This window comes from Spermophilus citellus, assembly GCF_964194105.1.
Source record: "Spermophilus citellus genome assembly, chromosome: 4".
Classification (NCBI taxonomy): domain Eukaryota; kingdom Metazoa; phylum Chordata; class Mammalia; order Rodentia; family Sciuridae; genus Spermophilus; species Spermophilus citellus.
The window spans coordinates 165,886,538-165,912,698 of record NC_138185.1 but is presented as its reverse complement, the minus strand read 5'-3'; the positions used below and the strand labels follow the sequence as shown (position 1 = coordinate 165,912,698).

Genomic DNA, 26,161 nt, shown 5'->3' with positions numbered 1-26,161 from the left:
TTAAATATATGTGTAGCAATTAAATCATCCTCAATCTTTCAATCATTGAGGACCATTAATTTTTAAAATTCTTCTTCTCCCCTATCTTCTTCAGTCTTTGTGTCTGGAAAGATGGCTTATCAAAACAAATTAAGTCATTTGTTTTCATTTTTTTCACTCTGGCATGTGTTATCAAAATAAGCACTTAAAAATGTTATGAATGCTATTTAAGTGAATTATCTTTGAATTTCCATTGAGATATCACCATAGGTAAATATTCCATCAGGCTTTTTGAAATATTGAAAGATCCACATGATTTCTATTATGGGCTTTAGGATGGAAGCCATTTAATAGTTGGTTAACAGAATTATGCTTATTAATCTTTAATATAAGAAAAATGATTTAATTTTCCCAAATATTCCTATTATCATTACCCTTTGTGTTGCCTCTGTAATCAAGTAAATAAATGAGTATAGTCATACCAGAAAATAATGCCAAAGAAGGGAAAAACTTGAGAGTAGGAGTCAGAAAAACTTTTGCCAAAGCTATAGAAGGTGATTGGTAGAGGTAACAGAACAAAACTTGGAAGTGTATGCTACTTGTGAACTGTCCTGATGAGTCTCATCAGAAGCCGCTCCAGGTACTAAAGAAAGTGACTTACGTTTCGGGAGAACATCCCATAAATTGGTGTCTCAGCTGTCCAGTCTGTGAGTTCATACAGGAACCCCGCACAGGGCTGGGGCCTCCCTCCCGCCTCTCCGCCAGGCCCTGACGTCTGTTGCTTTCCACTCTTGGAGTTCTTTCTTCTTCTCCTCACAACATATGTTGTTTCCTCCCTTCATGAAATCTTTTCTGAATGCTGCATTCCTGCCAAGTTTCAGCCTGTTTTCTCAAATCCCACAGCCTTCATCTTACCACATCATTTAATATTTAATTTAAAGTAAAATTACATCATTTTCTACTGTGTTAATTTTGACTCTTTGAAGAGATTATGAACTCTCTAAGGGCCACAATTTAGAAATAGTGTGAGAGTCTAAGAGAATTTTGCAATTTTTAAAAAATAATTCTCCTCACTTATTACTAAATTTAGAGGCTTTCTTTATATTTTAAAATATATACTAAAATAGTATAATTTTTTGCTATCATAGGTATCTGTGATTTGAAGGGAATGTACTCAAAAAAGTATTTTTTTAATTTTTTATGTGACTTTTGATATACTATGATTTGCTTGTTGTTGGACTGTATAGATTGTTTTTCCAGTTTTTACTTTGATGGAATACACTTCATTGAGTACTTTTGTTCAGAAGTGTAATGTGCTTTGTTTGAATCATTTTTTTATACATTCCCCAGGAGTGGGATTATTGAGTTGAAAGGTATGAGCATCTTTATGACCTTTACTATAAACAAAGCCATATTGGTTGCAGTGATTTACAATGTTTCCCATAGCTTTTGAGAATATATAAATTTCACTAATTTTTCTCCTTATTGCAATATAAAGTTCTTGTCTTTCTTATTCTCCCTTTTCTATAGCCAAAGACTCACCACATAATTTTAGTTATTAGAGTGTGATGAGTAGTACTTGACATTAACTTAAATCCACTTAAATATGAAAGTTCTTTTCAATTCTTAACCTCAATGTATATAAAATCTTATTTCTACAAGAATGAAATAATCTATTAGCTACCAACAGGAAAAAAAGATTTCTCAAGTTATGCTCGATGACAAAATGGATAGATTACAACCACTACATATTACCAAAAAGCAGAGCTTCTACTTGTTTTTCATGATATGAAGCCAGTTCTTTATCTTGATAGTATTTATCAAGGTCTATTCTAAGTGGGTCACTTATGAGTAACCCATTTAATAATCTTCTTAACAATCTCATGTCAAAGGTAAGATAAATGGACTCAAAGAAGTAAAAAGACTTGCCTTGAGACACCCAGGTGATATCAAAGCAATTCAAACCCAAGCAGTCTGATCTAGAGTCCAAGCTATTAAGTAGCACATTATACTACTGATTGTTACATTTCCTCTTTCCAATCTCAACCTTTCCATTGATCCCACAACTAGCCTTCTTTTCAAGTGAACAACATAGCCACTTACAGTGCAGTGTTATAGTCAGATTACAGTCTCTATTGGGTTATATTTGATAATTAGCTTAATGATTTTTCCCTTATCAAATATATAAATAGGCCCCAAATTAATGTATTTTTACCAAAATTACTATGAAAATACTATTAGCAGCTACATCCACAAATTATGTATCAATCTACCTTTTCAGATACTTTGTTTTCAGAAAAGGCATTTTTTTTCATGGCTGCAATAATTTATTACAGACAATGTAGTAAAAGTATATTCAGCACAAATCTGTACAAACACATCATAGTCTCTAATAAGACTGGATTAATACCCACACATTAATATTTAAGATGAGGAGGTATTCCTTTAATGCTGAAAATTATAGTTATGAATTAACTGCCCAACATGATTTGTTTACCTTAAAACATTTATGCATTATTCACATAAGTTACTTGTTGTATGTGGTGCTCTTAAAGAATGGTAGTGTCTGCACAACAACTCTACCATCTAAATTTTTCAGTTACTTGGACTTTTTTCTACTTTTGTAGATCTTTTCTGCTTATGATGCATACTCATTATAGTGAATATTCTGCTTTGTTTTTAAAATGGAGAGAAACTTTAATACAGAGCAGTTTTTTTCAAGAAAAGTAAATATTGGTATTGGTGTGCAGCCAGTGGGTGTACATATTTTGTGAATAAATGAATGAATTATGAAGCAATCAGCTTCTTGTTGGGTGGACTATATTAGGGAGGACTTACTCAGTTGCAAGTGCCAGAATTAGTTTAGGAGCAAAGATAGTTGATTGGCTCACCAAATGGGAATTACTATGGATGATTCCTGGCTTCGGACACAGCTAGAGGCAGTGGTTCAAATGATGTAATCAGCACTCATTCTGAGCTTTCCTTTCTTCTGTGATGGTATCCTTCTCAGGAAAGTTCTTATAATGTGTTATCAAAGATGATTACTTGAGGCTCTAGACTTATATCCTTCTCACAAAGAACAATATAAAGAAAGAATTTGCCCTCTCCATCCCAATGTTTATACAAATTTCATGGAAAAATTCTGGTTTTGCATAGGTTTTATTTTCATCTAGTAAATCATCCTTTGTGGTTGGAGAATGGAGTACCCCATTTGGCCAACACAAGATCACATCCCTACCCTATATTACTTTTCCACTCTTTCAGATTGGAGAACATACTATGATTTATAGCCCATTGGAAACTTCTAGGATGGTACTTCCAAATGGAAAGGTGGTGCCAAGCAGGTTAAAGCATATGTCTTCTATCTTCGATCCTTTGGTCAGCAAGCACACATTTGAACCCACATACCCACACATATCTTTTCTTTTTTCTATACATAAAATTTCAAAGGGGTAACCACCTAATATAATGTTACTGACCCATTTACAAACAATAATACACTTAACTTTATCCCCAAATAGACCTCCCAAAGTTTAGCCCAATTGTTGCATCTGGCTCTAAGGTGTATATTTCTGATATGAATTGTTGTTACCTAGTTGTAGGCATTCCTTCTCTTTACCTGTAAACTCATGACTCATATTTCAGTGAACAATGCCTTCCCCCAAATAACTCGATGTATGATACTCATTAAAAATACTCATTAAGTCTCATGTAATTCTTCCAATAATCTTAGGAGGCCATTAGTATGGATTTTATAGATGAAGAATCAGTCTCAGAGATTAGATGACTTGCTCAAGGCCATACAGTTAGCTTTGGGGAATCTACATTAGGGTCTAGGTTTTACTCTAGGGGGAGGTTGGTCTGTCTTAATCTGTATTTTGTCCATATTGCCTCTAAACACCTGAGGATCACCATATGAATAATGGTCTTAGGCCTTCCACAGTGCTTCATTTATCTATCCACACAATGATTGGAAGATGGGAAAGAGAGGACACTAAAGAATCTGATGTTCTTGCCAAAACATTTGGCTCCACATAGTTGATAGATATCAGTGACTTTCTTCTTAGGTAAAACAATAACTGAAAAAATGGGCCATGACACAAAAGTGTTTAATTTTTTTATTATTCAAATTAAGTGACAAAAATAGTTCTGTGGTTCTCAAATGGCTCTTATGAGTAAATGAACCTTTCTTTTAAAATGGAAAAAAAATCCATATAACACAGAGCATACAGGCAAATTGAAAATGAGGTATCAGTTATTTACACGTAACTTTTTATATTTTCATGTATTAGTATCAAGATATAGAACCTTCTAGAAACAAGTGTCTAGTAATAATGGAAGTATGTTTCTGTGAGAAGTATAGTAACACACTACACTAAAAAAATTAAGTTTCAAGAAGGCTAAACTTCAAAGATATTCCAAAGTCAGAGGCCATGCACATATAAGAAGCTGAAAGATTTGACTTTTAAGGTTCGTATTTGAGTTTTTAGAATTCAATTATTGATTTTTAGTTAGAAAATATGTATTTAGGAAGAGCTATATTATTACTTTAAAAAAAAAGAAACTCAGCTAGGTGGTTAAAAGAAGCCTGTAATGACTCTGGTGACTCTAGAAACTTAAAGAGCATTGGTTCCCAATTATGGGTAATTTAGCATCTAGGACAGATTTTGGCAATGTCTACAGACCTTGTGGGTTGTCCAAACTGGTAAGAGAAAGGCTGCTGGCATTTTGTGGGTATAAGCCAAAGATACTGCTGGACATCCCATAGTGCACAGGACAGCCCCTCACCACAAAGAATATTTGGCCCAAAATGACAGTAGTACTAAGGTCAAGAAAGCCTACTGTAGAGTCTTTATTGGCCAAAGACATATGTAGTAAACCAGACAACCAGCATTTAGTGAGGATATGTGCATTGGAGATTAAAACACACACACACACACACACACACTCTCTCTCTCTCTCTCTCTCTCTCTCTCTCTCTCTCTCTCTCTCTCTCTCTCTCCTCTCTCCCTCCCTCCCTCCCTCCCTCCCTCCCTCCCCCTCCTCCCTTCATCCCTCCCTCCCTCCCTCCCTCCCCCTCCTCCCTTCATCCCTCCCTCCCTTTCTCCCTCTCTCCCTGTTGTAAGATACCTTGTATATGATGTGTAGTAAATATTAGCCATCATAAGTACTATTATTTCATCTATTTTGAACAATAAGTGAGCCTTAGCATTTACCATTCTCACTGCCTGGAAAACTCTTTCTTGAAATTAACAAATTAATGGATGGATGAATGGATAGAAGGAAGGAAATGATAACCCCCTCAATTCAGGTGTCTGTTCAGATATTGATCCATCAGAAATGCTTCCTCTGATTACCCTATGTGATGTAGCATCCACACCACTCTCATATCTCCATCATCTCTCTCACCTATCCTGGACTTACTTTTCTTCATAGCATGTATTATCATTATGTATTGTCTGTATGAGAACAGGGTATTTATTTTGTTTAGTGCTGTGTGCTTAGAGCTTACAGCAGGTGTTTAATGCACATATTTTGTATTAATAAATAAGTAACCAAAAAAAGCTGAGGCATTTGGATATCATTTTTAGGATAGACTATCATACATTAGAGACAGTATACTATTTATTCCAAAATGATCTCACCCACAGTAATGTATTACAATATTCACATACTTAATACTGTTATCCATTATAAATTCTCTTGAGGTAGACATGAGTGTACTCTTAGGTATCAAGGACAAAAAAGTTTGGTGGTGCAACATCTATTGCTTTTGTAGTCTTGCTTTTCAGCAAATAAACATTATATAAAATATATCACACAGATATGTAAGTGATTTTATAAATGTGTGACAATTAAATTAGAAAATAGGGGTCTCTGCAATCCAATTTTCCAAATGAATTTTTTTGCTTTGCTTTTGTTAGGTATATTGATTCGATATGTCTTAACTAGGCTTATCTTATAATAATCTCTTATCAAATTATCATCTTTTTCCCCCTTTTTTAGGGAGATAACCCTAGAATTGAAAATCCTCTTTTGCCTCTATTCAAAACAAGACTATATTATATGGGTGGACATTCAAGGTGGAGAATTTCATATTCAGTGTATTTTGTTTTTAAATTAATTGTTAATGAAATGGAAGGATAAGACTTGATCACTGTTAAGGCTGTTTTTTTGTTGCCTAGAAATGACATTAGGACAACATGGTTTGTCCATAAACACACTGTCATAAGATGTCAGATGTGAGAGATTTGCCTTGGAATAGGAAGTGTGTCCTCCTGGCACTGAGTTGGGGTTCAGCTGAGGATGAAGTATAAGTAGCCATTTTCTGACAGGCTGCTGGGTACAATTCAAATTGATATAAATTTAGTCAGTTCTTTTCCCCGGCACTGCCCCATTTAAGATTAAATTTTTTACTGGTATATGTGGGAGAGATGGTGATTTTGCTATTTCAATGGAACCATTTAATCAGTTTTAATGCTGTCCTGGGTAAAATAAAACTTAATCCTTTCTCTTTCAGAGCTTTTTCTACCTTCAAAGCAAAAAACAAACAAACAAAAAACAGCTGTAAAATAGCACTGTCTCTTCTAAACTCTGCTTTTATTAAATTTGCTTCAACAATCTTCCAGTCGTCTTCTGTGCTACATACTTAAACCATAAAATAAAAGTTGTACCCAAATGAAACTTTCAAGTTATTTTAATGAAGCTCTTGAAATATTCCAAACTTCAGAAGATTTTTTTTCTCAGTTTATCTTTTAAATCCTAGAAAGTAGGTCAGTAGGAAATACCCTGCTTTAATTGGTTTAATTAGAAATGGAAAATTATATGACTAACTCAATTTGAAGTATAGATTTAACTAAGAAGAATTATACTGGGGTTAATATCACTTAAAAGTTTGGCTTAAATAATAGGCATTTAATCATAACTTATAATTTCTTTTGTTTTTTTGAAAACATTTCATACAGTAAAGAGGAGGCCTAACTATTGAAATATACCAATGTACAGGGAATATTTTTTCCATGAAACATAATATTTGACAAAAAAATCATTTTAAAACTGCATTTCTCAAATGATATGCCTAAGAGTATCATTGTACAGGTCCTTAATAGATATGCCTTGGGGATATTCCTGTACTCAAGTAAGTTTAAGAGATACTGAAGTAAATTAGAAGTTGCCTGCACGATTTCTCAGAGGCTTTAATATTTTCTGAATTTCTAGGAAAGGGCTAAATAGAATACAGTAGTATACAAACTTGTTTGCCCTAGATCACCATTTTTTAGGAAAATGTTCTGAGTACACAAATTTGATCTTCTTTAAGGTTTTATATCTTTGAAATGTTAAGAATGTTACAGTAATGATATGATATCATTCACATATGTTGCTTAATCCCATTTCTTTGTTTCCAAGATATTTTCCCAATGTATACCCTAAGATAATATATCTAACACTATGCTCTGTAGCTCCCATTAACTGAAGTGGTGGTTTTCAAACGTGGCTGCACATAAGAAATACCTGGCCTGGGACATTCTACGTCAGTAGCAATGTCACTGTGCTCAAGATTCTGCACCTATTACAAAGCACCCAGGTGACTCTTATACAATCAACACTGTACCCTGTCAACTGGTACTTTGGAACTGTTGTATGAAAAGCATGCATTTTTCTAGATGAGGGATTAGATTTTGGAATCAGATTGTGGTCCTAGAATACATGGCTGACCATCCATTCTGGAGAAAACCGTAACGCTGACCTCCAGCGACCTAGTGAGGTGATATGATGGCGCTGACCCAATGTGGAACAGTTGCACAAATCCTTTAAGAAGAGTAGAATTTTGGGCAGGGGATGTGGCTCAAGAGGTAGCGTGCTCACCTGGCATGCGCGGGGCTCTGGGTTTGATCCTAAGAACCACATAAAAATAAAATAAAGGTGTTGTGTCCACTGAAAACTAAAAATAAATATTAAAAAAATAATAAAAAAAAGAAGAGTAGAATTTCTAAGCAGACTTCTGGTCCCTTTCCTAATGAGGAAATGCAGCATATGATTACCATTTGTTTTTATTTACTTTTGACTAATTCTTTTATAGATGCCATTTTATTTATAATTTAAAAGAATGCTAAATTATATTTACTTCTTATGCTAATATATTCACTCCCCTCTTGCTGATAGCAGATAGACATTTAACTTTAAAGAGCAAATAGGCCAAGATGATCTCATTTATGTTTGATTTGTGTTTCTTTGAAAACACCTTCCTAGAAATTCTCTGTTGCATCCTATTTTAAAAAGTTGGCATGGAATAATCCCATATATAGAGGACAACTAATCTTAACATATCTTTTTTGAATAATGTTCTATTAGCAATATTATATGTAAGCCTCATTAAAAGTAGGAAACATTTGCCACTTTTAAAATTGCTCTATAACGTGTTACCAAGGCAATAAGACATGAAACAGAATTGAGAGTTGATTATTGAAAGTTGGAGACTAAATTTTCACTACTTGTAAATAAAATTTTATGCATCAAAATCATATAATTTTTTTAAAATAAAAACAACTTTTTTCAACTGAATAGAGATGGAGAGGCAACCAAAATACATAGTGGTTTAATATATACAGTCTTATTATTTCTATGTATTAATTGATTGCTGAAATGAGAAAATTAAGTTTGAATTATCAAATTAGAGAATCATGAGAGAGCAGCATCATAAAAACTGAACCAACAAAGTTGTAAGAAGGGCCTAAAACCCATGGTAAATTGGTAAAGTGAATCCTGTACTTTACTCCTGATGGTCTAAAGATGTCTGATTTCCTTAGCAGAGTGAGCTCGTAAGGTGAAGGAAGTGGAAGCCAGTCTATGGTCTTTGAAGAGTGAATGTGATATAAGAGACAAGACATTTATTTTGCTAGTAATGGAAGAGAGGTTTTGTTGTTGCTGCTATTTTTTGTCATTTGATTTCCCATCCCTTAGTTATCTTCCTGTGAGACTAGGAACTCCTCAAAGGAAAGATCTGTTTCCAAGAGCATGATAGTGCATAATACTGCCTTGCATGTGTGAAGCGCTTGTTGGCTTTGAATTTAATAGATGACTGTGAATGAAAGTTTGAAAACTGCTAGTGGGCAAAATATAGAGGACATTTTGGTGACTTTTCATGTATTGAACAAGGCCCCCTGCCTGAGACATGCTGTTCCTGTACCCACATAGTACTTGTGCTCTGCTCACCTCCCTGTCTCTATCTTCATCAACTCAAAACCTTATTCACCGGCCTCCCTTTGGGCTTTTTTACAGCTATGAAACCTACGTAGTCGGACAGCATGATGCTTCTCCTGTCAGCTGTGTGATGAGGAGAAGAGTTTGGCTTTGGAGCGCTGGGAACCTGAGCGATTGCTGAGGACTCGGAGCTCAGCCCTGACCACTAGAGAGCTCACAACACAATGAACAAATTGAATTTCCATAACAACAGAGTCATGCAAGACCGCAGGAGTGTGTGTATTTTCCTTCCTGATGATGAATCTCTAAACATCATCATAAATGTGAGTAGATCCATTTTAAGCAATGTTTAAATATTGTGTTCCTACCACATTCATGTTATGGCTTGGTTCAAGGTGTAATCAATGTAGAATGAGACCAGTAGTAATATGGCAGAACTGGGGTTTTAAATAATCTACACAGGAACAATCTTACATTATGACTTATGTGCAGATGTCTTCAAATTAGAGAATTTTCATAACTATTCAAAAACAAACACCACTTTAAAACTTTTATTGAAATATAATTTTTCTTGAAATATATAAAGTCTAACCAATTTTAAGGACTAGGTATATGGGCTGTGCCTTTGGACACTAAGTAATCACTTATGACTTTGAGAGTTTGTGAGTTTGTGAGTCAGAGTCAACTTGTTTAGTTAACCTGGATTGAGGAATATAATACTATTTTTTAACTCTAAATATCTGAGTTATAATTTACATACTGCAAAGTATAGAAATCTTAGTGTGCAGCTAAATGAATTTTTACTAGTGTATATAAACTTGTGACCACAACTCAGCTTGAGATAAAAATTTTCAGCACCCTAGAAAGATCTTTTATGACCCTTCTAGTCAATAGCCTCTTTCTAAAGGGTAATAACTATTGCAGTCTCTATCACCAGAGAGTAGTTTTGCTTATTTCAATCTTCATGAAGTTGAAATTATGTGATATGTTTCACTGAACATTTGACCTGTGAAATTCATCCATGCCATTTCATGTGATAGTAATTCCTTTTCATTGTTGTATAATATTCCATAGTATGAGCATACCCAATTTATTTATCCATCTACTGTTGATGGATGTGGAGTTATTTTACATTTTAGACTATTATAAATAAAACTTCTGTTAACATTTGATGAGTATGCACATACATACACATTTCCTGGTTTATACCCAAGTGGATATGTGAATCATAGGGTTTATCAACATATGTGACCTTGATAGATAGAGACTGTCAAACAGTCTTATGGTCAGTAGCATATCTAGTATTTTTCAGTCCCTCTCCCTATTATCCACTTTCATATCTTTCATTTACTTAATTGCATTCTGATGGAATTAAGGGGAAAATAGCCTTAATACAATGCCTTGAATTAGATTTTTCCATTTATACTACTTTATTTTTAACCCAATTGCTGTATAAAGGAATATTTCTAAATGTTATACTGAATATATATGGCATTTAAATAGCATCAATAAAAGGTTTAGATAGGAAAAGTTCTGCTTTATAGGCACATTTCTGGATTGGAATTTATCCTAAAAAATCAACAGTTTCTATATTTATCCATGTAACCTCATTTCTGCTCATAGGAATTGTCTGAGCATTAAACCTGCCTATTGGATTTTTATCATCTGTTAGGCAGAGTTTTTAGTGATGAACTGCATTCCTGCTCAGGATACTTAAGGTTATTTTGGATATGCAAAGTGTTAGGCTATTATTTTTGTAGCATTTGGTTTTTAAAATTTAATAAAAATTGGCAACATTTCAGTGTAGGTACTGGCAAAATAAATTCAAAATCCATTATACGTGTGAATATGCTGTTTGAGTTCTTTTATACAGTTATATGAAATATGTTCTTTAGATTTTTAAAATATACATATTCTAGGACATGCAACATAAGTACTTACTAAACTTCTCTCACTTCCATGTCTGTCTTCTTATTCAATGGGATATATGTATGTGTGCTCATGTGTGTAAATCCACATACAGGATGTGGACTAAAGCTAACTAAAAATCCCATCAGGGGATTAATTAACTGATTGGGTTAAGACTCTCGTACTAACTGCAGTTAGGTGGAGAAGACCAATCTGACTTAGTGAGGAATACTAAGAGGAAAGTTTAATTTCTTCTCAAATTAATTAGTACTAGAATCTCAGCTGCAGGAGATACTTTTGGAGAACACACTGGAAGATAGCCAATCCATATGTTCCTATAGATTTGTAGTTTTAAAACTTGAATATACATCAGAATTATTTGGGGAGCTTGCTAAATTTTTCAACTATAAAAATGCTGATGTAGAAAGTTTATATGGTCCTTAAATAGGGGCTGTGGATTCTCTGAAATCTTAAACAGACAGGCAAAGACTTGTATCCCAGTGTCACCTAGTTTCTTTCACTCTCCAGAATTCCATTTACTAGATTGTACTTGTAGCATTGTATCAGTGGCCTGACCCTTTTAACAGTATATTATGCACAATATATTAAGCACCAAGTAAATGGTTATTGTTAGTAATAATATCATCATCAACATCATTATTGGGAGAAATGTTATAAGATTATTCATATTTTAACTCTAGTTTACTAGATTTGTGAATTTTGTACAAGTTGCTTAAGCTTATGTTTTTGTTAGCTTTTTGCTATTGTGACTAAAATTCCTGACAAAAACAATTTAGGGGAGGAAGAGGGCTCATGATTTCAGAGGTCTCAGTCCATAGAAGGCCAACTCCATGCTTTGGAGCTCCAGGAGAGGCAGAATATCATGGCAGAAGAGTGTGGTGGAGGAGACTTACATGGCAATCAGGAAGCAGAGAGAGAGACTCCAATTCACAGATACAAATGTACACCCCAAAGGACCTACCTTCTCCAGCCACACCCTATCAGCCTTCAGCTCCCACTCAGTTAATCCCATCAGGGGATTAATTAACTGATTGAGTTAAGACTCTCATAGCCCAGCCATTTCACTTCTAAGCCTTCTTGCATTGTCCCACACATGGACTTTTGGGGGATATCTCACTTTCAAACCGTAACAACTTACTGTCTTACACATTTCCAAATTCAACTTGTCCAGTACCTGGCACATAGTATGTACTCAGTTTGCATTGCCTTCCTTTCTGCCTGCCCTTTACAAAGAATAATTGAAGAGCAGTCTAATAGTGAAAAGAAGTGGATATGTTAAAACATCCAGACCTGAATTTAAAGCCCATATATGAATAACTTAAAAAGTTAATTGAGCCTCCTTCAGCCTTAACATCTTTACCTGTAAAATATGAATAATATCTGTGCTGTAGAGTAACTGTTAAGAATTTGGAGTTAACACATAGCATTGTTGCTGGTGCATAGAAAGCAGCTGCTATTGATATAGGTTGAGTATCCCTAATTCAAAAGTCCAAAATCTGAGCCAGTAGTCTATGCAAATTTTCCAAAACCTTGAAAACTTTGAAATATGAAGCACTTCTAATCCCAAGTGCTTTGAATAAGGGTGACTCAACCTGTATTTTAATCACTATGCAGAAGCAAATTTTATGCTTCCTTAATTCCCCCTGTTTACAAAATTAGTATAATAATCTCTCTAAGGTGGTCAAGATTGTGATCATGGACTGGGCGGCCATGTATCATAATTAAGGTGGGTTTTAAAATCACAAGGACCTGTGTTGAAATCCCCACTCCACAACTCACTTTGCAATTTTTGAGCATGTGTCTTAGAGAATGTTTGTTTGTTTTTTGCTGCCTTGTTTGATTTCCTCATTTATGAAATGGGGATAGTCTTATGCTCCTCACCAGGACATTGTAAGGATTTAAACATGTCACAAGCATTAAGTGCTTAGTGTAGTGCCTGGCACCATGGGATTGCTCAGTGAGTGCGTCCTAGAGTAGCATTTTACTTGTTCCTGTCCTTGGAGCTGTTTGTTCCTTTCCTCAGGGTGTTGGTAATTGAAAGGAAAATGAAGAGGCTGCACCCCTCCTGGGCTTACAAGGTCTTTCCCTCCAGGGGCATAAGACTCTTCTGCCTCACCCAAGCTCCCCTCTAGCACCTGGACCCACAGGAAAGGGTTAAGTAGCATAGAGCTTTGCCCCACTGTTAGAAAAATATTTCAACTCTACCAAGTGACCTTTTTTTTTTTCTTTCTACAAAGTATTATGTTTGGATTTAGAAAATAGCACTTTGTAGTTTGGATATAACAAATTAAGTAGCAAAAATAATTTCATCAAGAGTCTTGTGTTTTATTTCATCATTTGTAAATTTTTTTTAAACAGAAAGATTTTTTTTCTCTGACAAGTATGGTTTATAGAATGTTGCCCTTCTGCATGTGGAGTAAATTTCAATCATTTTGAATTTTTTAGGAACTATACTAGGCGCTATTTTTAATTATGTTAATCATCAAGCAGATATTAAGTATGGAAACAGAAAATTTTGGAAATAAAATCATGATAAATATAAGAGCCATTAGTTTTTGTGATAGAAATTTTGGCTAAGAGCATATGTCTTTTATTCAGAGGTGCTTAACTACTGAGCCACATCCTGCCCCTTTTATTTTTTATTTTGCGTCAGGGTCTTGCTAAGTTGCCTAGGGCTCTCACTAAGTTGTTGAGGCTGGCTTTGAACTCTGAATCCTTCTGCCTCAACCTCCCATACCACAAGAGCATATGTCTTAACTAGGGCTAGAATGAACAACTTTTTCTAGAAAATATTTTAAACTTTCTTGTGCAACAGCAAACCATTGATATATTTAGAATCAAATTGGTGTTTTAACTTAAAAGTTCCATATAGAGTATTATTTTATAAAACTTTAACTCTTAATACCTCATTCTGTGTAGCACTTTTTAAAGTTTTCATTGTTCCTGAAGATTAAATAAGTTGAAAATTTCACAATCAGATTAAATATGGCTTGAAAGACTCATACTATGTGAATACAGGAAACTCAAGCTTGTTTTCACAGCAGGTAAGACTTCATAGCCACATCCTTATTTAATTATAGTTTTTAAATAAAAACACTATACTTATTGATGGTTGTTAAAGAACTTTATCAGTAGGCTACAAATATCTGATTTAAACTGTTGGGACAATAATAATTATAAGGGATAATGGAGACATGTGCAGTATTGTTTGGTCAATAGTCACACAAAGTTACAACATAGTTTATTTTATGTACACTTAGTTCAGGGTTTGGAATTTTAACTGTTTGCTACATTTTGTCCAGACTACTTTATGTCCAGTTAGGTCAAACTGAGGATTAAGTACATCAAACTAAGTATTAAAGGTACTCTAGAATAATAAGGTCTCAAATTTGTAGTATTTAGTTCGACTTAAGAATTGTATATGACATTTGATATGTTCTCTTTTTATCATTGTTTATTTAAGCCTATTTATAAAGTGGAATTATGATAACATGGAACTCGAAATCCTGAGTGTTTTCAGTGAACATTGGAGATAATGTAGCCCCTGTAGGACACACATGAAGCTCTCTTATGGTTGAATCAAGCTAGTTGTATATAAGGGGATGATAGTGGTTTCCCATTGGTAGATGTGATCTCTGGGTTGTAATTGTGGGTTTACATTGATACATTTTTTCCTAAATTTCTAAATAGTACATTTATAAAATAGTTTTCTCAGTAAATTAGGAAGAAGTCAGTAGTCATGGAACACAACAAAGGTATAGAGGAGCCTTCAGGAATCAGATTTCTGGCTTTCATTCATCAAACATTAATTTGAGTGCCTACTACATATCCTGAATATTAAATAAGACACTGTCCTTGTTTCATTGAGTTCCTGATGCTGCTTAAACAACTGAACATGTGCTACTCTGGCCTTAGGTGACTCTTCTTTCCAATTGGTAAAATGCTTTAGGTTGGTCGCCATGTAATAATGAATGTGCAAAAGAACAATAAGTCCATCTTTCTCACTGTAATTAGAATTATCATTAGATAGTGTTGAATTGTTTGTGTTTCAGTTTTCTAGGCATATTTTTATCAAGATATTGAGTCATTAAATTCAGAGTTAACTAATTTAAAACTTATAATTTAAACTAATTGGCATCATTATCACTGAAGAAATGATTAGAAAATTAATGCCTATGAGAGGGGATATGCTACATGTAATACATGTAGCTATAATTATAAACTATCATGTTGCACATATTTGTGTATTATTTATTCATTTATTTATTTTAATACACAAGTGATTTGTGAATTCTGCCTTTGATACTACTAGCTACATGACTTTAAGCTGAGATTTCTACTTCTACAAAATGAAGAGATTGAGCTCGATAGTCTTCTAAAGTTGATCCCAACTGTAATAAACTTTGGTAATTTGAATTCTGCAGATTCAGCAGAATTAATGCCCTCTCCCAACACTTCATTAACATTTGAGAAAGATCAAAACTATGTCTTAAATTTAGAATAGCTTACCCACAGAGTTCCAGATTAACATGATTTTGAAATGCAATTATACTAGACTCAGAAAAGGACAAAGATATTAAATAATAACAGTGATTGGCTGAAATAAATATAAGCTAGGCAGTCACTCATTGTTCAGTATATAAATAATTTACTTACAGTATTAATAAGACTTTCCTTTAAAAGATACTTGCCCTGAACAGGCATTTATCAAAAGAAGATACACAAATCATCAGTAGATATATGAAAAAAATGCTTAGCATCACTGAGCATCAGGGAATGTCAATTAAAGCTACAATGAGATATCACCTCACACCTGTTAGAATGGTGCTTATCAAAAAGAGTGAAGTTAATGAGTGTCAACTCATTAGGGAATGCTACTGTAGTCTATTTCCATTGTGGAAAACAGTACGAGGCTCTTCAAAAAATTAAATATAGAACTACCATATGGTCCAGCAATCCCACTTTTGGATATATACAAAGGAAATGAAATCAGTAAGTCGAAGAGACATCTGTACTCTCATGTTCATTCATTGCAGCACTTTTCATAATAGGTAAGATAGGATCAACCGCAATATCCATCAGTGGTTGAATGCATAAAGAAAGTCATACACACACACACATCACACAATGGAATACTGTTCAGCCATAAAAAGAAAGAAATTCTGTCATTCATAAGAACATTTATGAACCCAGAGAATATTATTATGTTGAGTAAAATAAGGCAGGCTCTACAGAAATATAAGTACTGCATAGTACTATTTATATATGAGAACTAAGAAGTCTAACTCATAGAAGCAAAGAGAGAATAGTGGTTATCAGAGTAAGGGTGAGTGGGGATTGGAGAGATATTAGTCAAAGGACACAAAATTTCAGTTTTACAGGAAGAATGAATTCAAAAGATCTATTATATAACATGGTGACTATTGTAAGTGATAATGTATTATATACTCAAAAATGTGTAGATTTTAAATGTTCTCACCACAAAAAAAAATCCATATATTATTTCAGTATATCTATTCAATAATGTATACACATATCAAAACAACATATTGCATCCTGTAAATTTAAATGATGCCTTATTTTTTAAAAAGAAAGAAAAGATGCTTTTCAAATGAGTACTTTTTTAGTAATCAGGTAGGCTGTCCTAGGCATCTTTTTTCATACCCATTTTTCATACACTGATCTGGGAGCCTTGCCCACTCATCATGAGATTTATGAGTCTTGTGCAATATTGTATTGATACTTAATTTTCGTGTTGTAAAAATGGATATTGTGATAATCAAGGAAACACAGCCATAGATTAAAGTGATTTCCACAAATTAACAGTTGTTTTGCTAATTGGACTAAGGACTGTGTCACTTAGTCCTATCAAGGTATATATTTATAGGGCATTAAATTGCCTGATTGTGGTTCACTGTGTGTACCTAGTTTGTTATTTCAAGTTGTGCTTTTTTTCCTTTATAGGTTAAAATTCTGTGTCACCAGTTGCTGGTCCAGGTGTGTGACCTTCTCAGGCTAAAAGATTGTCACCTATTTGGACTCAGTGTTATACAAAGTAAGCCTTTTTTTATTATTTTTATTTGTTCTACTTAGTTGTACATGACCGCAGAATGCACTTCAGTTCATCATAAATCTTTTTTATTAATATTTATGTTTTAGTTGGTCACAATATCTTTATTTTATTTATTTATATTTATGTGGCGCTGAGGATTGAACCCAGGGCCTCAAATGTGCTAGGCGAGCGCTCTTCCGCTGAGCCACAATCCCAGGCCCAGTTCATTAAGAATCTTAATCCTATCTCTGATAGATTTAGCCAAAGATACCTAAACTAATGTGTAACTTAAATCAGGCATATAATTATAAAATTGTGATTATCAGAATGATTATCAACTTATCTTCACTCTTAGTCTAATATTTATTTAGTTAGTTAATTAGTTAGGTTTTGGGGGTTGAAACCCAGGGCCAGGCCCTTGTGCATGCAAGGCAGGCACTCTACCAACTGAGCTATATCTCCAGCCCTAATATTTATTTTTTAACCTCAACTACTATGTATTTTTTTATAATCCAGATTTTATGCATTTATTTTCTTATGTTTAAAATTAAATATTTTTAGACTTTTTTTTTCTGTGTACTGGAGATTGAACCCAGGGGCACTTTACCACTGAGCTACATCCCCATCCCTTTTTATTTTTTATTTTGGGGAAAGGTTTACTAAGTTGCTGATGCAGGCTTCTGATTTGCAGTCTTCCTGTCTCAGCCTTGTGAATCACTGGGATTTTAGGCATGTGCAACCACATTTGGTTTACCAACTTATGTTTTAATGAACTAAGCTTCATCTTTATTTCCCTGAATTGTGGGAATAATTAGAGCTAGGAGAAAAGTATCCTAGATATTTTTGTAATCCATTTTATAATATTTGAGATTACAAAAATATTTCAATATATATAACAGTGATCTATTAATTGCATCTTATTTTCTGTCCTTCTCTCCCCACACATTTTTCCTAGTCAGACTATATGACTTGAAAACATAGGGTTGTTATTGTCCATATATTTTATGTGAGAAAAATTCAAATGAAGAATTCCATACAAGCTTTCCTCTCCCATAATATCTTAGAGTTAAATTCTCAGGACTTATCCGCAGCCATTGTTTTTATAAGTTTTCTTCTTTCAAATCATATTTTGAATTTTCTGTGATTTAGTCTTCTACATACTCAAAAACCTTTCATATCTTTGTTCATTTTGACAAGAAGACTTTTTTTCATGAAATTTATTTATATTTTATACTTGGGCATAGGTGTTGATTATTTTCTAATAGTAGGATTGGTATAAATTTTAAAGCTTAATATAGAACATGAAGAGGGAGCCTACAGAATTGAAGAAAAATTTTGTCACCTGCACCTCAGAGCATTAATCTCCAGGACATACAAAGAACTCAAAAAATTTAACACCAAAAAAAAAACCCCAAATAACCCAATCAATAAATGGGCAAAGGAACTGAACAGATACTTCACAGAAGAAATACAATCACTCAATAAATATATGAAAAATGTTTTACATCACTAGCAATTAGAGAAATGCAAATTAAAACTACACTGAGATTTCATCTCACTCCAATCAGAATGGCAATTATCAAGAATACAAGCAATAATAAATGTTAGCAAGGATGTGGGGGAAAAGGTCCACTCATACATTGCTGATAAGACTACAAATTGGTGCAGCTACTCTGGAAAGCAATATAGAGATTCTTCAGAAAATTTGGAATGGGACAACCATTTGACCCAGTTATCGCTCTCCGTGGCATATACCTAAAAGACTCAAAATCAGTGTAGTACGGTGATGCAGCTACATTGTCGTTTATAGCAGCTCAGTTGCTAAGCTATGCAACCAACTTAGGTGCCCTTCAACAGATAAATGGGTAAAGAAAATGTACATATACACAATGGAATGTTACTCAGCCATAAAGAATGAAATTATGGGGGGCTGGGAATGTGGCTCAGGCGGTAGCGCGCTCGCCTGGCATGCGTGCGGCCCAGGTTCGATCCTCAGCACCACATACCAACAAAGATGTTGTGTCCGCCGAGAACTAAAAAATAAATATTAAAAATTCTCTCTCTCTCTCTCTCTCTCTCTCTCTCTCCTCTCTCACTCTCTCTCCTCTCTCACTCACTCTCCTCTCTCACTCTCTCTTTAAAAAAAAAAAAAAACAACAAAGAATGAAATTATGGCATTTGCTAAATGGATGGAATGGGAGACTATCATGCTAAATGAAATAATCCAGTCCCAACAAACCAAAGGCCAGTGTTCTCTCTGATACATAAATGCTGACTCACAATAGGCACAGGGGAAGAATTAGTTGGAAGCTCACTGGATTGAAGGGGGGGGGCTGGGGAGGGTAATGGGGGGAAGAGAGGGGGAGGGGTATGGGAGAGACAGTAGAATTCATTGGACATAATATTCCTATGTTCATATATAAATACACCACCAGTATAACTCCACATCATGTACAGCCACAAAATGGGAAGTTATAATCCATGTGTGTATGACATGTCAGAATACATTCTACTGTCATGTGTAACTCAAAAGAATAAATAATTTTTAAAAAAAAAAGTTGTCTCTCTCTCTATACTCTCTCTCTCTCTCTCTCTCTCTCTCTCTCTCTCTCTCTCTCTTATATATTGGTGTGAGGAATTTAATCCAGGGCTGCTTAATCATTGAGCCACATCTCCAGACCTTCTGTTTTGAGGCAGGATCTTGCTAAGTTGCTGAAGTTGGCCTTAAACTTGTGATACTCCTGCCTCAGCTTCCCAAGTCACTGAGATTACTTGAGTGTGGCACCACACCTGGCATCAGTACATTTAAGTGTTTATATTTGCCAAGTTGGAAAGTGCATCATGATCAAGTGATAAACTAGGCCCTTTCTCTTCCAAAATGTGAACTGTGTTTAGTTGACTTTTTAGGAGATGCTAACCATGGTTCAGGGATCACATCAGGGCCCTGTGAATCAGCCATTTGCTCTTCCATTTCTGCCTGTGGTGGTCAGAGCAGTGAAAACACAAACACTGAGTTGTGTCCTTGTGTTAGTACATACCTGTGTTGTCTTTCAAGGAAGAGTCTAAGATGCCGTATAAAGTCTAAGAATTTTTAATGTTTTATACTCAAAAGTTAATTCTTCTCACTGAACTACAGCTACATTGTTGATATATGTTGTTCAGCAAGTCAGTCCAAGAAAGCCAGTTTACGGCTCCCTTCGGTTTCAAAATAAGCATTTTAAAGATGTCCTCTTTAAAGGTGAAGAAACAGTGGAATGGGTATCTGATGGCCCGGTTCTAATTCTGGTTCTGCCACTAACTAGCTGTGCAACTTTGGACATACCATTTGACTTCTATCATTGTCAGTTTTTCACATGTCAAATAGAACTTACTGCCCCACCAATTTTTCAGGATTGGTGTGTTCTTGAGAATTTTTTTTAATAAGCCTCATTTTGTAGAATACTTTTAGGTTCACAGCAAAGTGAAGCAGGAAGTATAGAGAGTTCCCTTGAACCCCCACCCCTGACACACACAGAGCTTCCCCCACTGTCAACATCCTGCACCAGAATGATACATATTATAATCAATGAACCTACATTGACACATTCTTAGCACCTGAAGTCCATAGTTAACATTTGGGTTCACCCCTGGTGTGTTATATTCTATGAGTTTGGACAAATGTATAATAGCATGAAACTACCATTCAGTATACATAATAGCTTTATTGCCCTAAATACTCTCACACATTCTTAGATTGGTATCTGAAGTTCTCCTTATAAGTCAAATAACAAAAGATATATTTTCTGGAGTACTTCAAACATTAACATTTTAAAATACAACTATTATTAACATTCTAGTGCCCTCTAAATACCAGGAATCTAAATACCATTCCAAGTATTGGATTTTTGTTTTGAAATAATTTCAGATTTACAGAAGTATTGCGTGAATACTACAAAGAGTTCCCATATCCCCTTCATTCATATTCCTCAAAGGTCAACATTTTATCTCATCTGTTTCTTCCATTCATGCATGTCTTTCCTCTATTCCTGCATACTACAAACAAGGACATTCTCTTCTATAACTATAATGTAAGTATCATAATTAGAAAAATTAACACTGGTTTGATACTAAATGGCCTTTAATTTTGTCTGTTGTCTTGGTAATAGTCATTATAGGCAAAGAGAATCTAGGACTGTCAAATTTTTCCACTCACAAATTTCTCCACATATTTTTCTTTACACTCATGAGTTCATATTAACCACATAATTTGAATCCATTTCCATGGGATTCATTCCAGTCCTTTCTATTTTCATTATTTGTAACCTCTTCCTCCAACAGTGAGAAACCCAGCCTACTCATTCAGTCATTTACCAGTTTATTACAATGGATACAGATGAAGAGATGTATAGAGTGAGGTTGAGAGAAGGGGTACAGAGTTTCTATACCTTCTCTGGGAGCAAAATTCTCCAGGAACCTCCTTTCAGCTTTTCAGAAATTCTAGAATCGTTAAATTAAAAGCTCTGGTCAAACTGTAAGGGGGTGGAAATACAGTGGTAGGTTAAAAATATATATGTGCTCCCATGGTGAACAGTCTCAGTGCTGTTTATTATGTTGCTACTTCTTTCAGAAACTCACATCAAACGCAAATTAGATTTAACAGGAAGGCTGTCTGGTCTTGTCCACTTTGTGTTTGATCAGTATAAATGAGAGATGGGAGATAGTATTCCTAACCTGATAATTTGGTTTAAGTGGCATCCCTTTGTTGACTCTGGGACCACTACTTCATCCTTTTCATTCAAATTAGATGATATAATATTCCATTTATAGCCAGAGTAGCTTTACTCTTCCTATTCTCCTCTGACATTTTTCCAGTTGAACCTCACTATTCAGCCAGGAAACAGCAGTGTAATCAAGCTTGTTTATTCTTGGAGCAAAGAGACTGCTTCCCTTCCAACATGAGTATTTTTATGCAAAACATTTCAAGAGGATGCCCCCAGTTAGTGACAGAGAAAAAGGAATTGGTTTGTAAAATAAATAAAACTTGGTACAAAACAAAAGTGCTTAAGACTTGTCTGGTGGATCATATTTCGCTTTTAAAGATTATTTTTAGGAAAAATGGAGAATTTATAATCAGCTTTTTTTCACATATGTATTCATTTTTACATAGCTTTAGCAGTCTTATTTTCTATTCACCTTATAAACAAGAACCCCTTGAAGAAATATTGTGGCATTCATACTTGTTTTTCATAAGATTCTTCTCTTTCCACAAAATGAGTCCCAAAGGCAATCAAGAAAACACAGTATGACAAGTTTATCATTTTGTTTTGATGCAGGAAATACAGAGAATTATTCTTAAAGACTATTCTTGACAAAATGGCTTCAGAATTCTCACTTGGAAATGGGCTGTCATTAATAATTTATAATTTCTTACATAGCAATTAAATGGTGTTTCTGCCCTCTTTCATTATTTTGCACCTACAGGAACAATTTTCTGTGAGCTAAACAAAAACATGTTTTTCCAAGACTAAGTGACACCCACAGTGTTGGAAATTATATGAAGTTATAATGACCCTAGAAACTAAGCAAAGCAGAAATTCAAAACCAGGTTTTTTTTAATTAATCTTACATATTACAACTACATTTTATGAGTTTTTGTATTGTAGAAGTGAAATAATTTATAATCTCATTAATGCGTAGCCCATAGTACCTTTAATATTTTAGTATCTTGTTGAGTTTTCTTGGTAGTATATAAATTCAGACTACATTCACAAATATCAAGGCATCTTTTAAAAAGTTATTTCTTTGAATATTGTTCTCTTTTAAATATCTCTTTTTTAACATCTTGTCTTTTTAATTTTTTTACCATGCAGATAATGAACATGTATATATGGAGTTGTCACAAAAGCTTTATAAATACTGTCCAAAAGAATGGAAGAAGGAAGCCAGCAAGGTACGACAATACGAAGTCACTTGGGTGAGATTATATTTATGAGCAAATTTTTTTTTATTTTTTTTTAAACTTGTTTATTTGGCTGTTAAATATTATAAAAAATCATGAATAATAATTTATTCTATAGAGAATAGAAAAAGGGAATGAATTATACATTCTAAAATATCACATTAATCAAGTATGAATAACGTATAGTATAATGATAGTTCTGAATGTTGTTTAATGTTGGATAATAATGTTTTAGTAATCTGTGATAATGCTTTGAAGTAAAAAGCATGGAAAAATTATATGCTTCTTTTCCATAGTTAAGTTGTCAAAACTTGTTCTTAAATTTACTATTAACTATTTAATCTACTTTTACTATACTTGCATTTGATCTTTAGTTATCTTATCATACTGTTGCCTTTATTTAGTAAACATTCCATTTATACGGGAGAACATTCACAGGAAATTCATATTGAGTTTCCAGGATCACCCTAGTAAGTCATGAATAAAATCACAGCGTCTAATCCCAGATGCTCCAATTTATAGTGAAGAATTCTTGGGATAAACTGGAGGGTTACTTCAAAGCCAGCTACAGACTAAAGAAGATGAATGTCTAAATAAACAAATAGCTTATTAGAATTTGGTATGTGGAATGTCAAGGGAATAAGAGAACATTTGTAATAAGGAGCAAATGGTCACCACAGGGGACAGAGCTGAGCCAGGAGCTGAATCTCAGCTAGAAATTTATATGACATTTATTTTTATCTTCCCTTATGTTGTCATTGGCATTACTGTGAATGAGAATTAGATAAAGAGAGAGTGTCCTGTTTTGCTTTGTAATTTCCTAGTTTTTCAGGGACCTGGTATTCCCGCAGAACCCACTTCAAGCCCCCACTCATTACTACTAAATAAAGCCCTTCAGTGTTTAAAAAGTATCTTGCAAATAATGGTTTTGTACTTGCTTTAGAAACCCATTTTTGAAGCAGCCAAAAATAGCTTGTTTTCTGTGTGTGTCTTTGTTTTAGGGTATTGACCAGTTTGGGCCTCCTATGATTATACACTTCCGTGTGCAGTACTATGTGGAAAATGGCAGATTGATCAGGTATGAGGACAAGGAGGAATTCTGAACCTTTGTTTTCTCATTGCACTTCTTCTAACGTACCAAATAAGTTACTTGTGTTTACTGTTTCTTTCCACCTGTTAGTTAGAATATAAAGTCTATAACAGTAGCAATTTTTTTCTTTTTCATCTTTTTACATCCTCATGTATCTTCAATCTATAAAACAAAGGTACAATCAGTAATAAATATTTATTGAATATTTAGTGATAGTAGTAGACTATGAATGAAAATGTTGACATCACTGGCTCACATATTTTTTACTCCACATTTTCACTAAAATACTAGCCAAGAAGAAGGAATTAACACTTCCATGGAGAGGTTGATTAAAGGATTATATTCTTTTCTAGGAGTGGGTTGGGGTGCGGCAGGGGCAAGAGCTTACTTGTAAAAGTGCCTACATCTTTGCCTGGTATTCCTTTTACACTTGAGGGTCTTGTTTCTATTCCTACCAATGCTTCAGAACTAAGATTAAGCCCAGTAGAGCTATCCTGTGGGACACTGAGGTGCAGTTTGATGAGGGCTGGTAATCGAGACTTCCTTCTAGGGGTGGGTTTGTGAAGAGTACTATGCCCATGATGCAAATTCAGAACTCAGCCCTTTGAAAGCTCTGTTAATCTTTTGTATAGAAGGATTTGGTGCTTTAAAATTTTCAAAGGTGATTTTTCTTAGCTGATAGAAAACACAAGAAATGTGAACTCTGTGTTTTACTTTATTAAACTCTGAGAAATTCCATGTAAAAGAGAAAAAAATACATTGCCTGGTGAATTATTTAGCAAATTAGTTCTTGATATTTTATGTTATTGCTAGGTGCAAGTTAAAGAGTAAAACACATCATCCCATGAGGAATATTTTTTAAAAGACTAAGAAACTTTACTAGTTATTTTCAGTTTATAGTTTTATTTTATTCAATTTACCTGATAAGGGTGTAATGCCTTGGAAAGAAGGAAAATATATTATTTAGCCACTAATTAACTCCATAGATGTAACCTATACTTCTGCCTTTTCTCCCAGTCCAAACAATGTGTGGTCAGTATTATAAAAAGAAGTGCTCTGAAAAGTTCTATGTCCCAAGGGGAAATAATTATATAAATGCTTTATTTTTAAGCTCCTCATATTTAAAAATCACCTCAGTTAAAGTAAACCAGTATGTTTTTATTATCATCTACTAATGAGCTATATATCTTAGGTAAACAGTCAACCTAAAATGGTAAGGAGGCAGTTAGCTCATTAAAATACATACATATGCACACATTTTTTTCTTGCATATGTACTTTGATTGCAAAGCATCCTATTTGCCCATGAACAATTTTTTTTTTTTGAGCTTTGACCAGGTTTTCCATAATCCATCTTTAATGGAGACTGTATTTATTTCTGACCTCAGTGGACTGTCATGAGTGCACTAGTAGCTCTTCATTTTGTGGGCAGCATATGGTTGTCATGACCCTGTCTATGAAATATAAAGTAATATCTACTTAATAAAAAAAGTAACAGATTTAAGGGAAGCTTTTAGTTCACTCTCAGAGAATTACAAAAACAAAAAACACTATTGTTAAGCAGATTTTTGTTTTCTAGAAGGGTATATAAACAAACATTTTTAAAAGGGCCTCTGATATTTGTAAGGGCTCAGCTAGGAAACAAAAAAGAACAGCAAAACATTAAATCCAGGATTACTCCTATATTTATACTTATTTGTGTCATGTGTAAAGCATCATCGTGGTAGCAAACTATTTTAAATACAGCAGATGCCTTGGCTTCTAATAGGTCCATTCTGTGCATTCAGTAAATATCTCTACCCTTCTGTGATGGATCAAAAGCCTTATCTTTGCTGTGGTAGTCTGACTTGGAGTCCTCCCCTCCCCTCACTCCCATGAGCAGCCCTCACCCCCTTTTCAGTGAAGTGGTGGGAGGAGAAGAAACAAAAGGGCTCCTGTCACCAGATGGAGAACAGGATTGGGTTCTGTTTACA

General features: G+C 34.3%; 1 protein-coding gene across 2 annotated transcripts in view; it reads left to right on the top strand.

Annotated features, from left to right (window-relative positions):
- The window catches only part of FRMD6 (FERM domain containing 6), an 87,354-nt gene that overhangs the window by 35,718 nt on the left and 25,475 nt on the right, over positions 1-26,161 (top strand). Inside the window, exons 2-5 of one of the 2 annotated variants that reach the window (XM_081289392.1) lie at positions 9,259-9,503; positions 17,074-17,164; positions 23,011-23,090; positions 24,101-24,177. In XM_081289392.1, the coding sequence (XP_081145518.1) occupies positions 9,405-9,503; positions 17,074-17,164; positions 23,011-23,090; positions 24,101-24,177 (347 nt within the window). In that variant the 5' untranslated portion in view covers positions 9,259-9,404. Of the gene's footprint in view, positions 1-9,258; positions 9,504-17,073; positions 17,165-23,010; positions 23,115-24,100; positions 24,178-26,161 lie in introns of both variants that reach the window. The other variant, XM_081289391.1, reaches the window with a different exon arrangement.